Here is a 15,108-nt window from a genome sequence, read left to right as displayed (position 1 = left end):
ATACTACTGAATACCTGAAACAAATCTCAGAGCTACCCTTCGGGAATTTTATTTTTCCTACCTTTATACATTATTATCTTGCAGCTCATAATCACAAACAAGGAAACAAATCAAACTTGACAGCTTAACTTTTAATATTTAAAAAGTGTCAAAAGCTTCATTTAGCCCAGTAGGATGCTCTATTATAGAAACTAAGAGCACACTAAAATAAAGATTAATTACAAGAAAGCATAGTATTGGGACAAAATCTTGAATTTAGTTTAAGCATTTGCTTACATGATTAATACCCCTGTCAATCACCAATGTGCAACAAAGGATCAGTACCTTCACATAATTGCTAATTGCTAACCACCACAGACCCAGAATGCTATGTGTACCTAATGGTCCAGCTGCAATTTCCTCATGGGTTGTCTTGGGTTGCAATTTACTCTCAGGTCTTATGTTATAGGCATTACACCATTCTTCCTAACAACCATTAGTGAATGGCCTCTTAACCATTGCTCAGAATTAGGCTTGTAACTACCTAGCAGTAAATGTTGCAACTTCTATTGCTTAGAAAATATCCAAGAGGCAAAATCTAATGTCCACAATCCAATTCAAAGTTAATAGCACTTAAACTTATTCAGTGGTCTTAACTATCCTTAAGTCTGCTGTATTGTGGCCAATGTATGCATTTAAGCTAGACTGGTAAATGCTTAGATGCACTTTCTGAACATTTCTACAAGCAATTTGCTTTTATTAGCAAGGTCAGCATTTGAGATAAATTGTAAGTGGATAAAACATGTATTTTGTAAATTTTAAGTTGAGAAAGCATGTAGAGAAATACTAGAGCTCTGTTCAGGTATTCTGAACCCAGATACAGCACCAATGGGAACTAGGAATGTGCACATAACTGTGGTGGGGAGGCTCGAAGGCAGCGGGGGTGCTGCTTTAAGAACAGGAGAGAGTGGACCTACCCCTCCCGCCACTTTCCCCCCACCGGTGAATGTTTACTTGCAAGCCCATCGGGGCGGCAGTGTACCTCCCTGCCCCCCTGTTGCCCCTGTTGTCTGGATATGACCGCAAGTCTCCGACACACCTACGTGCTCTGGTGCAGGCATGCACAGGTGCATTGGAGACTTCCAGTCATATCCAGAAAATGAGGGCAACATGGTGGCAGGGAGGTATGCTGCTACCCCAGTGGGCTTGCAAGTAAACAGACGCCGGCAGGAGTGGTAAGTGCACCCTCCCCCACTCTTAAAGCTAGACACGCCCTGCTGTCAAACTGGCAGAACCAGTGGTTCTTCAAATCGGTTCAGAGGCCCAAAAAGGGCCCCCACACTGGTTCCATGCACATCTCTAATGGGAACGCACCACCAAGCACTGCTCCTTGAACCTTAACCACATCTTCCATGAATACAACATTTGTCTTCAGGGATAAACACTGCATCTATGAAGAGAAAAGAGAAGTTGTTAAGGAGCAATTTGGCTTGGGGAAATAGGCTTGCCAGCATGTTCCCATAGGTGTACGTCTGAACTCATGCCAGTCAACAAACATGGTTTATTGTGGGCAATCAAGCTACAACTTGAACCCAAGGTTTTAAGTTGGTTTATTTGTCCTAACCATGGTCTCATGTAATGTCTGCACCTCACACTGTGGTTTAATCTTGGTTTGTTTCAGTAGCTCCATCCTCACAAAGCTTTCTCACCAAGAAAGGCAAGTCTAGATCATAGGAGGTGAGAAGAAAGGGCAAGACCTGAACAAGCCATTTTATGGCAAAACAAACTAAGATTTGATTGTCTGTGGTGTCAATTCAAGTTTGTTAAATAAGCTTTAGTTAAACTAAATCACTGCTCTGCATGGTGTCTGGATCCATCCAAAGTTTGTGAAACTGACAAAATCATTGCTGCATCAGACTAACAGGAGATCTACCCATGTATTTCATCTCTAAAAATTGGCATTTCCCAAGGTTTTAGAAAGTGACTCATTAAATACTAGACCAGCAATAGGTATTGATTTCCTTTAATGTCGAGTTCACTACTTATGTTCTTTTTTAGCAACCTGCTGTGATTAATAAAATCTGTTAGGCAAAAAAACCTTATCCAAAAGCTTATTTTGAATGAGTGCCTTTAGTTCAGAATCTGTTCAATGAACTGTAATACTAAAATGCAGTGGGGTATATCAAGCACATTAAAAAAAAAATTCTGTTAGGTCATAAATTGTTGGCAGCTAGCTGAAGAAAAAAGAACACCAGCACTGATCCTGCAAGTCTGAATGGAACTGGAGATGGAGCAGAATGCATGGTTACAGGTGTACATGATCCTGAAAAACTCGGTGGGTGCTTTGTACTTTTAAAAAGGAAACTTTCCCATGCTTTTAAGACTGGAGTGATATGAGCACTGTGAGCAATCCCAGATATCAATCTGGCAGCTGCGTTCTGCACCATTCAAAATAATGCGAAGATTTCCTAGCACAGCATGAGTACACCAAGAAGATGCATCCATACTGCAGAAAGCATTTCTAGCTGTTCAGCGTCAGGCATGCAGCAGGGACAAATTTTACTTATCTCTTCTGACTCCAGAAGTGGCCTATGCAGCCCGCACAGACATATTTTTGGCTGAAGCAGGGCACTACCGGAGGCAGAGGAGATTGGTGAAATTCTCCTTCCGAGTGTGTGCATAGGCACTGAAGTAGTGGGGAAGCTCTTTGCAGCATGGGTGTGTCTTCCAGATATGCCCACGCTGAGTTAGTCAAGATGGCAGTCAATGTATTTATGGAAAGCATAGGATGAAAATGAATGATTTTAAAAATTAAAATCTGATCTTTTTAAATATGAAAATAAAACCCCAAAATTCTCATTTTTAAAGATCAAATGATTAACTTTAAAAACTCTCTTCACAAACATGCTATACCTACTCTTCCACTGTCTTAAAAATGAATTAATGGCTCTCAGGCACTGTTCCCTCTAAGGGCATGTGCATGCACGCACGCTCGAACATTTTCTGATATCCACTCAGTTAATTTCAGATCCCGCTCAGGTTGAATCAGAAGAGCTCCACTCAGAATGCATGTGCACACATAGTGCCTCAGTACTGCCATCCAAAACAAAACTCATTCCGCACACAGATGAAACGAATTAGAGAGAACACTGCTCTCAGGTACATTGAGTTACATATTAAACATGGGCAATCATTTCAGTTTCATCTCATAAAAATGGCTCTGATCTGCTCAGCACTGCTCAGTAACTACCAGCTTTTGCTTCTGGAAATTTCTGAATTTTTCGTTTCTCTTTCTAAGCAAACTAAAGTCACATGTGCAAAGATACAGAGGCGCCACACACGATCAAGGTGTAGAGCCTCAAGGGGTCTGGCGGAGTAATTGGGCTTAGCCCGCTCTCTCCGCACACAAGCAGTTCTTCATTGCTGGGCAGTCAGCCAGATCGGCTGCCCAGATGAGAGGTGGCTTTGATCAGGCGCTCCCATGCCCAGCTGTGGCTTGCTAGGGAGCTCTGGGGGACAGGGGAAGGAGAGAGCCACCACGCAGTGCCCCAGCCCCCGGAGCTTCAGGAAGGCGCCATGTGAGTGCGCAGAGCCTTCCTGGGGTTCCCCCTCCCCTCTCTCCTCCACCCCTAGTGTGTCAGCCGCAGCTGCTTGACACACATCAAAATAACGAGGTTAATGGAGTGTTCGCTCCGTTAACCTCATTTAGCAGGAGAATTACTTAGGTGGGCTAGCTGCCATGGAACCACCAGGCTCACCCGCGATCCCGGTGGTTCCGACAATCACTAAAAACCGGGCTGAGCTCCCTTAGCCCAGTTTATAATGATCGTGGGGATAGCTTCACAGTCTACATAGAAGGACTGTTGTTTGTAGCAGTGCTGGGCCAAGGCAGAGGAGAGACAGCTTTATATTATTCACTCTAAGTGAATAAAGTGTTTTGTTTGTGCACATGACTTACTTCTTACTGGTCCCAAGTAATGCTGTTGAATCTGCAGCCTGACACAGGTAATGAGTAAAGGTATAAAATTAGATTTTTTTTAAAAAGTGGATTTTTGTACTATTTCGTAAATTAGCCACAATCAAGCTATGTAACTTTTAGTTACACAACCTCCTTGAAGTTGTAAATGCTATACTGATTTGTAAATTATCAGGTTTTAGTGATTAGATTTGTACCATTGTTTAAGAAATGTTGAAGATAAATCAGATTTTTTACTTAAATCAGGTTTTTCTCTTGGTGATTTAAATTGCCTTGATTTAAATCAATCCACACTAGAGAGCAGGGAGTGTGTTTAAGCAGCACATTAGTGTGGAGGGGGGTTAGGGCTTGTTGGCATGCTCTCACTGACACTGTGCCTGAATTACAACAGCCATCGTTTGATAATGCATGAACAGAGCAGCAGAAATGGACTGAAAATAATAGCCAATTCACAAGCTGTGGCAATAGAGAAATGCTTCTTTTAGATTCATCATTGTGTTTAGATTCACCATTGTGATGCGTTCTAGTAAAGAATGTAGAACTTATAAACTTCTTCAGGAATAAAAGCCTAGAAAGGAAAAGCATAAAATCAAAAGTATAGTATAAATTGTAAAACCACAGTCCTTTTACTTAAAGACCACAGACAACAAAAGCCTACTTGCTAGTGACCTCTAAGTTTTGGTATGGAGAAAGGCACGTGCTGCATGCTTCCCTGACATCATGGAAAGCAATTTCAGAAACACCCAGAACTATAGTCATTGAGGTCATTCACTCAATCAAAAACTGTATTCTACCCAGGTTTGGGAGCTGTGTGTGTTCCCAGTTTTCAGTTGTGTAGAAGCAAGGCAGGAGGAAAAGCTACGCAGGTTTTCCTCCTACCATGCTTCCACACAATGAGGCTTCTCCAGAACAGCAGTGTGGAGAGCCTTACCAGGCTCTGCAGGAAGAGCAGTAGCACGCTTTCCCCAAAGACAAGCAGGGAGCCGTCCCTGGGCGGCCAGATCAGCCGCCGACATGACTACTGGCTCTGTCACGGAGCCGGTAAGGGCGGCAGGGATGAAAGGCCGCCCAGCCCCTGGAAGTCCCAGGACACCCTGCACAAGTGCATGGGGCATTCTGGGGAGACCCTCGAGGCCGGGAGGCTTGTGTTAGCCTCCCAGTCAGGGGTCTCCTCATGAGTCGCCATGGCACGAAGCCACACCAAGGCATCTCACGATCAAATGAACTGGTTTAGTGGAGCACTCAGTCCTCTAACCTTGTTTAAGGGGAGAGGTACTTACTGTGGTTTGCCGCCAGGAGCCATGCAGCTCCTATTGCAGCACACGACCACAGGAAAGCAGGCTAGGATCCCTTGGAGCACTTTCCTGTGGTCATGAGAATCACCTCAATCACTTCTACCCAGGTTTTCCTCCTACCTTGTTTCCACACAATTACTTCTACCCAGGTTTTCCTCCTAACACACAACTGGAAATTGGGAACACACACAGCTCCCAAGCCCGGGTAGAACACAGTTTTTGACTGTGTGGATGACCTGAATGCATAAATATTGCTAGACAAGATGGAAAAGCCGCTTAGGAAGTGAATTCATTGATGCAAGTTGATTGCTCCTTTAATGTCCAAAGTTCTCTGTATCCTAGAGACTTCTTCAGCTGAATATCCTCTGGAACACAAGCTTTCAAAAGGAACTTCCAAAATGAAACAAATATCTTACTGCTTTCTATCACCATTTGCTGTGGCAGGCCTTAGGAACTGTACTTCAAAAGGTTTCTCTTTCTCTTTTCCCTCTGCATATTGACCTTGAATATTTTCTGTGCCCCGAACCAAACCCACCATCACAGACATGGACTGTACATTTATTACTCTCCTTTGTGCATCTGAGACTGCTGAAGGAACAGGCCGATCAGTCTGAGATGAAGCTAGAAGGACGCTGAAGAGGGGGGAAAGGTATTTCAGATCCAAATGAGGTTTCCGCTTCACTGCTTTCTCTCTGCTTTACTGAACTTCATAGAGAGCAACTGTTGCCTTGTGCTCTCTCTCTCTTTCAATCTGCTCAAAAAGCTTTACTGTCCAGGGACCTTCCAATGACAGCATGTGGCTCTGTTGTCAGGAGAAAAATCTCTGCTGGTACATACATAGCCAGCAGATGGAGAAAGTCCTGTAAATTAAAACAAATGCACATTTTAGAAGATATAAACCAACAGCCTTTATGGTTTGTTTTTATAGGAGTTACTGCTTTCAAAACACAGTACTCATAAGACTAAACTTACTTCTGGAGGATGTAGACATCTTCACCAATTATGTTCAGGATCCTGCTCTCTGACTGGCTGTCCCAGGAAGCCAGGGATGGGGAAGAGACTTCTGCAAGTGTAAATGCTGGATGCAGTCAGCATTTGCCCTCATCACATGCTTTTATGAGTTAATACAGATTTCATTTTTGGAGCTTTCAAAATTAGCCATGTTTTGGATTTGCCACAGACATGGCTTGTTAACTCCTATGTCCAGTATAACCAGACCTCCTAGCACGAGTGGCCTTTCCTAACAAGCCGGGGGGGGGGGGCAGGGGGCAGGTATTACTGAACAAGATGCAGCTGTCTCCAATTTCCAGCAGCTCCATTGCTCCTCTCACTCTCTCTCATTATGTCCCACATCAGAGTTAACAAAAGCTGCAATGGTTTCAGGCTGGCCATTCATCAGGTAGAGCTGTGCGGGCTGTTCACTGATTAACCAACCCACATCATTCTACTTGATGAACGGCCAGTCTGAAAGCAGTGCTTCCATGACCCTTATACCACCATGGATGCCCTGTGTGGCTTGTTTGAATTTCAGCTCTAGCTGCACATAACAATACCTCCAATGTACTGTGCTGTTGCCTACCTCCCATAAAAGTGTATTATTTTGTTCTTGTCTAAAAAGCCTCATCTTGATTCTAGGGGAGCTTTGCGTGTTGCTCCAATGTGTGGTTGTGGCATACTACCTCATTTAGTATCTTGTTTTTGGAATTAACAGCTAGCTACTGTTTTGGTACAACAGTAGCTTTGCTTCCTATGCCAATCTGCTTGGGTGAGGGGATTAGCCCTCTCCCCACAATACACAGTTTGCAGGTCACTGGCACTCCGATTTGGAGCCCCGATCATCTGCAAACCTATTAGGGTAGTAGTGCAGAGGCCAAACCAACTCAGAATTTCTAAAAAGTAAAATATCAATTTTCAAAACAGATTGAACTGTAAATATATAATACCCTGGATCATCATTACATGGCAATTTAATGTAGTCTTTTGTTCTTTCCAAACATCTTTTAAAACTGATTAAAAATCCAGGTTATTTTGCAAACTATTCTGTGATAGGTAGCACAGTGGTTTCCTACTTAAATCACCATGCCATTGACAGAAAAATTCAAGAAGAGAAGATGGAAATGATTCAAGGACATATATTTCTGGATTATACTTCCTACAGAGAAAAAGAGAAATAGTTTTGCAAAGCTAAAATATGAATAGACATTAGGTTAATCCTCATCTGAATTGTTTAAAAAAACCTGTTCTGCAAGTGTTTTAATTTAAATGCCATTTACTTTAGGTTCTTTAAAAAGCTGAAATGTAATTTTATGGTAAGATACCAGTTTTTAATGACAATCACAGCTGAGATACACTTATTCAATCATTTCAGAAGATAATGCATCAAATGCCCCTTCCCTTCCACACATGCTCCCCTGAAATATGGGGGAACTATGTACTGGCTACATAATCCTTCTTCTCCCAACAGGCAGCAGCAGTGTCTTCCCACACAGGTTCATATGAACTGTGCAGAAAAGAGGGACTGTTGGCCATGAAGTCCCACATGCAACTAAACCACCAACTTGAGCCAATGAAGCAATGCAGAGGCCAGGCACCTGACAGGGTGAACAGCAGGCAGTCTCCTCCAGCTATTGCTACTACTAGTTAAGCACTCATGACCCTCTTTTCCTTGCAGAAACAGAGCCCTGGCACACAGAGCTATCATTGCATCTCTTGGCTCTCCGCAGATGCAGAGGAAATCATGCTCCCAGTGCCATGAACACCACAAGCAAAGTCTACAACGCAACTGTAGCAGCAGTGATTGGTGTGAATCCAGTTGTTCCTATTTAGTGTAACAATTTGTTTATTTTTTTGCTTCTATATCTTTGAAAGCTGGTTGATGGACTGCTTTGCAACAATTGCAGAGAATAGAGTAATCGGTAAAACTGAATCTATTATTTTGTACCTTTCAAAGACACAGGAGCCTATCAGAATAAGAAGGCTGGCAACTCTATTCATCCACTTTCAAAACTCATTCCACAATCGATGTTGCTGAATAAAAGATTTGCTCTATTATAGGTTCCCCCACCCACCCCACCCCCAATTCATCGTATTTGTTATTTCCCAAATGAGTTCTCAATGAGAGGGAACATATAGGATTATCCACCACCACACTAGGATGTAGGATCCACATTTCATCTACACTCTCGTCACTGGAACACCAGCAATGGTGAAGGGCTGTCTCCTAACAGCTCACAGTTCTTGTATCCAATGTATCTTGAATTGAAGGGAAATGGTTACTTGGTGTATTGTGCATGACCTCTCCCTTCCTCTGAAACACATTTCATGCTCCACTGTAGAATAATTTCAGTGCAGATCTATAGCAACCATAACAAAGGCATTTTAACTTGTAGGGCCCAATTACATGTTGAGGTCATGCACATGGCCAAATAAGCAGGCAGAGCACAGGGCTGGTGGGGAGGCAGGCAACTGCCTGCCTCCCTGCACACGAGTGATTTTGCTCTCTTGGCTCTGTCACTCACCCAATGCATGATTGGTGCTGCGGCAAAAGGCAGAGGAGGGACCCAGCATCCTTTGATGCACCATGCCAGGAGAGTGGTGCATTGAGGGATCTCTTGCTGCTCGGCTCTGTGTGTACTACTCAGGGTAGTGAGCCACATAAACTACCCCGAACCTGAGGTTAAGGGCATGCTTGTGCCCTTAAATCCAGGTTAAAGCCTGGGTTAAACTGTCAGGGTGGAGGGCAAGGCAACACCGGGATCAGGCTCGATCCTGGTGATGCACACGGGCTGCTAGGCCAAGGTTGGGCTGCCCAAGCCTGGGCTTGGCTGCCCATGTGAATAGCCTTGTTATGTTAAATGTGTGGTTTGGCCTGATTGTTTAAATATCAGGCATAAGGATCAGGAGGAGGACCACAGTGGAAGCAAAAGGCTAAATCCCCTCTCTCCACCACAGTCCTAATCTTGGTCATTCCTCCCTGTGCTATTTAGGTTAGGAAAAGCAAGCACTCATGGCCATCCTGCACATTTAACATAATGAGGCCATTCTCATGAGTAGCTCTACCTTGGCTGGTAGTCACGAGTAGAGCTGATCATGAGAACTGCCAGGATTAGGACCGATCCTGGCCTTCCTTGGTCAGGTAACCCAGGTTTTTCACCTGGGCAAAAAGTGAGGTAGGAGGGCACATGCATGTTCTCCTCCCTCACTGCCTGCTCATGTGGGCAGCTGGATTGTGGGCAGCTGGATTGCCAGCAGCTCCTTTCAGGCTGCCAGCAGCCATGTAAATGATAGAGGCTGGCAGAAGGAGCGACCTGGCCTCTAGCATCTCCACAATGCACTGTACTACTCGTGCGGTGCATTATGGGATTCTTGGAGCTCCAGCTTCATTTCCTCGACCTCCAGAATGCAACGTGTGTGCAATGGAGTGGTGTGGCTAGAGGATCACCACAGTTGTGTGTGGAGAGGTAAGGACAATTCTGCCTTTCCCCCCAGCTCTTGTTTTAGCCACCCTGGTGACCACATTAGACCCAGAGTTACCAATCCAAAATTATGTGAAATCCAGGCCTGTGTCTGATTCCACTTTATTAAGAAATCAATTAATACCTGAACACAGATGAACTGACCAGAACATGACACCCAGGTCTCATAACTTGCCTTTGGGACAGATGGTAATTGCTTTGTGAAACTAGGGGCAATCCAGCATTGTTTCTCAGTGTTTGTGAAAAGTGTAATCAAGAGACACAATGGCCAAGCTTGCTTTCCTGTCTCACACATATCCAAATGCTATCACTGTGGAATGCCTTTACAGATGCATGTTAGGAAGATTTACACACACTAGCAATTTGGATATGTTGTTGTCAAGCTCATTCATGTGGACCAGAACTCAGTCCAGCGGGCCAGCCTGAGATCTGTATTTTTGCCAGCACCACTGAACTCCTTGCAACAGGAGTTCAATGGAGTGAAAGGCGTGAACTCCTAAAACTGTCTGGAACTTGCTCTCAGGTAATGTATCTAGGGGAAACTAGGAACTGAGTTCACATTTCCTCTTACAGAACGTTTACACTAGTCATTGCTTTGCTATCCAGTGAATTGTATTGAAAAGACAGGGGATAATCCTGTCTTTCTGTAAAGAGATATTTGTGGTGTAGAATTAGAAGCACTGTTTATATCCTCTTGCTGTTTTTAGAATTACACCCTAGGTAAATGTACACAAAAGGAAATGATTTAATTTCTGTCTCACACATGTAGCCTTGATTGTTCTTTCCTAACACCTTTGACTTTTAATGTTCTTGGAGACCAGGTGCCAGAAAGTCTGGGGACAAGAAAACATGCCCATTTGCAAGCTCAGAGATACAGATTTGCTTTGGGAATGTCAATAGAACAATATTTTTCCCAACAACAGTTAACAGGAAATGGAACCCAAATCCTGTTTACCCTGGACTGACCTAATATCCTGAACTAATATCAATAATTAGAAGACAGGATCTAGAGGGTAACAGCAATTGACACCTTTTCTGGTCCAGGAAGGATGATGATATTTTGAATAGACTCTATGGAAATCAAATGATGGAAAAGAAGTGAGCTCACCGGACAAAGAGTCAGCAAGCTTTGCCTAACCAGCACATCTTTGCTCATGTGTGCATCCCAAGTGCCTGCTGTCTAGCTGCAAAGCTAACAGAGGCCTGGAACTTGCAGACAAGAGACTGCTCAGTGATTCTTGCCGCAGGGTGAAGAATCAAGGGCTAACACTGTCTGTCAAATCCAGCACCAGCTTTTTCCATCTGAAACCAAATCGTTCCCAAGCCTCGTATCCAAACTGTGTACACTTGCTGCCCCAAGTCGGACCCTGGTAAATATGCTGATTCTACAGCCTTGTTTTCCACTTCCCTTCCCCCTTTCCCCCTTCCTCCTCCCTTTACTAACTCCTGATTCCCAACCATCCCATTCCTGTGCTTTCCTTACTTCCCTCCTCCCTCTTTCCATCTATCTCTGAATTGTGTTAGGTTTTAGGAAGATTTAATACTGACCTGACATGCGCATACACACACACACACACACACACACACACACACACACGTGTGATAGTTAGGGATACTGGGTTGATGTTATTACTAGCTATAATTGAAATATTACTAGTAGTTCTGATTGATTGTTCTGTTTTCTTCTCAGTTAGGTTGATGCTGTTGCTCTTTTATACTCAATAAAGCCCATTGGATTATTTGGGAGTGTTTGGGTCTTATTTCTACTTCCGTGCCCAGACTGTACATGGTCACTGTATAAAGAACTGGTCACTTTGTGACACTGGTGAAACAAGCCTAATTTCATATGCTAGCTCCGGAGCATATCTAGTGTACAAACCAGGTTTGGCTCACAACACTTTCCCCAACCCCGACTTTTATGATTATGTGAATGACTTGAATGTGTAAATTCGGCCTTCAGTGTCCAAATTATTCAGAAATACTTGATAGTGTCTGATTCTGTTATACTAAAAAACTGAAAATGCAAGTTTAACTCATTTGGTCAAAAGCTCTGCAAAAAAAGAGCTTCAGGAGAAAAGTTTCAGAGGAATGGAAAGGACATACACAATTCTATAAGCAACTATTTCCCTTCAATTCAAGATCAATTTGACAGGCTAGGGTTATAGTTTAATTGAGCTAGCTTGGATGGAAGAAAAACAATGTATGTTTATTCTATCACTAGAGATACACAGAAAGTTGTAGAGCTGAAAATACATTAAATGGAACAGACAAATGTTAATATCCATAGCTACTCTGAGATGGACTACAAGAAGATACAAAGTCAAGTCAAGAAAACAGAACTATATGCCCTGTGCTGGAGAGACACTTGATCATAGATCTGCTAAAAAGCTTTTAATGTGACACTTAAACTCACTGTAGTGATAAAAGAATGACTGAAGCACAAGGGGTCTCAGATGTTCTTATATTTAAATCTTTATCATCTACCCCCTCTTACAATGTATTTTCTAAACTGAAAAGCTATTATGTTATCATAATTCCACCCAAATCCTAGAGCATATTGTGGAATTCAACCATTTCCATACATTCACAAAAAGGCCTAGCATGGCAAAGCTAAGCTTACTTCAAGTGAAAAGGTAGCATCACCATCAACTGTGTAATATACATGAAGCCTTGGAGGATATAAAGCAGGGACCTAGTAGAGTTTTGGCCAAAGGTCCATTCTGGAAACACTTATGCTCCAACTGGAACTTAGTGCTCAGTTAACCACCATTTTAGGTACCAGAAACCTCAATGAAGGTCAATCAGATCCACTGTTCCCTCTAAGGTGTGTGCACGTGCGCACGCTCACAAGTTTTTGGATGTCCACTCAGTTCATTTTTGATCCCACTCAAGTTGAATCAGGAAGGCACCATGCTGAATGCATGTGAGCATACACTGCCTTGATACTGCTGCCCAGAACAAAACTCATTCCACACAGAGATGAAAAAAATTAGAGGGACCACTGATCAGATCCAACATCAGTGTTACCTAATGAGAGCAAGAATGGCAGAATCAACATAAAGGCTTGGACATATTCAAAAGATGGCAGATCAAAATTAGATTTTTTGTAGCTTACAGCAACCACATGAAGAGGACTGGGTAGGAGATGGGCTACTTAGATCTTAATGATTGTCAGAACCTGTAGTTTCCCCTCTAGCCCAGGTTGCTCCCAGCAGCACTACCCAGCCTTTGTACCCAAGTTTCTTTTTTTTTTTACCAAGGATCGAGAAGAGGAGAGCCCTTCTACCCTGATCCTCTGGTCATGAGAACCCTCACGGTGCTTCTACCCAGGCTACCTACACGTACTACACCCACACCTGCACAGCAACCATCAAGAGCTGTGCCTACAGTGGTCACCATCCATGGATGCACTAGCCTTCAAAGCACAGTCTATGCTCCTGAAGCAAGAACAGCTTCAGCAGAGCTGTGTCCACCTCCTGGTCCTTTGTGGCCAGTGGGAGGGCACCTACTGATGTCATGAGGTTTTTCCAGTCTGCTGACAGTGCAAAGCATGCTGGGAATGCATACAGGCCCATAGAAGGCTTTCCATGGAGGAGTGGGGCTTGGAGCTGACTACTGGAGCATCGGAACCCTTGGCAGCCATTGTATGTATGACTGTATGTTTACTGAGCACAGCTGCAGTGATCATCATGTACTGCTGATGGAATAACAGCTCACCCACCTCCAAATGTTCAGGTGAATGGGCCTTGTATCTTACCACTATGTATAGAAAGCCAGCAGTGTTACTCCAGCTAATTGAGCAAACAGACACCTTTTAAAGTGATGTTTCTCACATTTATTTATTTGTTTGTTTGATTGATTGACTGATTTTTAGACCACCCTTACAGAATAGCTCAGGGCGGTTCACAAATATAATAAAAGAGTTAAAATCAATCAATGATCGGGAATGAAATTTTAAAATAAAATTTTATATAATTAAATAATTAATTATTATTCTAATAATAATTAAATTATTATTATTTAATTCAATAAAGCAGCTGAAAAATAAAACAATTCAAAACCTTGTAAAAACCCGATACATTAAAAATCCTTTAAAACAATGTAAAAACCCTGGAAGGCCAGACCGAAAAGGTAGGTCTTTAGGGCTCTCCTAAATGCCAATAAAGAATTCATATTACGGATTTAGCAGGGGAAGAGCAGCTATCGCTTTCCAACCCCAGAAAACACTCCCTCCAGTTGTTGCTGCTGGTGTCTTTGTTATGTTTCCTTTTAGATTGTGAACCGTTTTGGGACAGGCAGCCATGTTATTTATTATTTATTCTTCTTGGTAAACTGTGTTAATCACTTTTATTGAAAGGCGTTCTATAAATATTCATCATCGTACTAATGCTCACCACACAGATTGGAGAATTTTCATGAGTGGTGATAACGTGGTGGATAAAAATCTTGATCCATGTGATAAGCTACTGCACCTGAACATATAATGTGGGCTAACAGCAGTCATATGCACTGTCAAAAACATTGAACATGCTAACGATTTAATATTTGCAACCCCAGAGCAAGCTAAATAATATTATCTGATACTGACTGACAAAGAATAGTCCATTCTTTGAGTATGATGCCCTTTATGCTGAAAATTTTCCAGGAAGCTTTTCACATGGGGCTTTTGAAGCCTTTAATTCGCATCTCCTCCGGAATGGAGGAGGTGCATTCACATATCGGCTAGATTTACCCCGAAGTCCCTGCGAGTTATCAGGGAGCAATTCACACACAATTTGGGTTTTTTAATGTGCGTTAGAGTGTAGCCCGATTTATATCGAGGATTAAAAAATTCCGCTATTTGTGTCAGTTTTGGGGGACAACTTCGAGTTCACAGTAAAGCCTCCCCGTTAACCTCATGGTAAAACCTGCTGTGCGTGAAAGTCCCAGGATGCTACAGTTCCACCTCAGTGTTTGAAAAGTTACAGCTGTTCCCATCATCCTCATTCTAAAGTGGATTGGCAATATTCTTATATAAGGTCTGCAAAGCCAAAAGGGACCAATTTGTTTGTTTGTGGGTTATTTTAATTCCAACAACATATAGCCAAATTACTGAACACAACTTGAAAATCCTGTTCACTTCTCAGGAAAAGACCCCTATTATTACATGTCTTATGGAAGACATATTTGGAATTTCACATTTTACAAGCCCCATTCTGCAACAAAATTAGCTACCACATTCCCTCGGCTTTATTTAGTCAGCCCACTTACACTTTCAGCTTTGAAAAACAACTTTTTGGCATGTCTCCCCCCCACCACCACCACCACCACACACACACACATACCGTTCCAGAAGCAGAGCAGGAAGGATAACTATTATGCAAATACACAGTCACACAAAATA

The 15,108-nt window shown here is 42.8% G+C and overlaps 1 protein-coding gene across 1 annotated transcript in view; it reads right to left on the bottom strand.

Moving 5' to 3' along the window:
* Positions 1–4,551: 4,551 nt before the first annotated feature.
* The window catches only part of LOC128349341 (NALCN channel auxiliary factor 1-like), a 203,555-nt gene continuing 192,998 nt past the window's right edge, over positions 4,552–15,108 (bottom strand). Inside the window, exon 2 of the mRNA XM_053305430.1 lies at positions 4,552–6,110. Within this exon, the coding sequence (XP_053161405.1) occupies positions 6,006–6,110 (105 nt within the window). The 3' untranslated portion in view covers positions 4,552–6,005. The remainder of the gene's footprint in view (positions 6,111–15,108) is intronic.

This window comes from Hemicordylus capensis, chromosome 3 (genome assembly GCF_027244095.1).
Source record: "Hemicordylus capensis ecotype Gifberg chromosome 3, rHemCap1.1.pri, whole genome shotgun sequence".
NCBI lineage: Eukaryota > Metazoa > Chordata > Lepidosauria > Squamata > Cordylidae > Hemicordylus > Hemicordylus capensis.
This window is presented reverse-complemented; position numbering and strand designations above follow the sequence as displayed.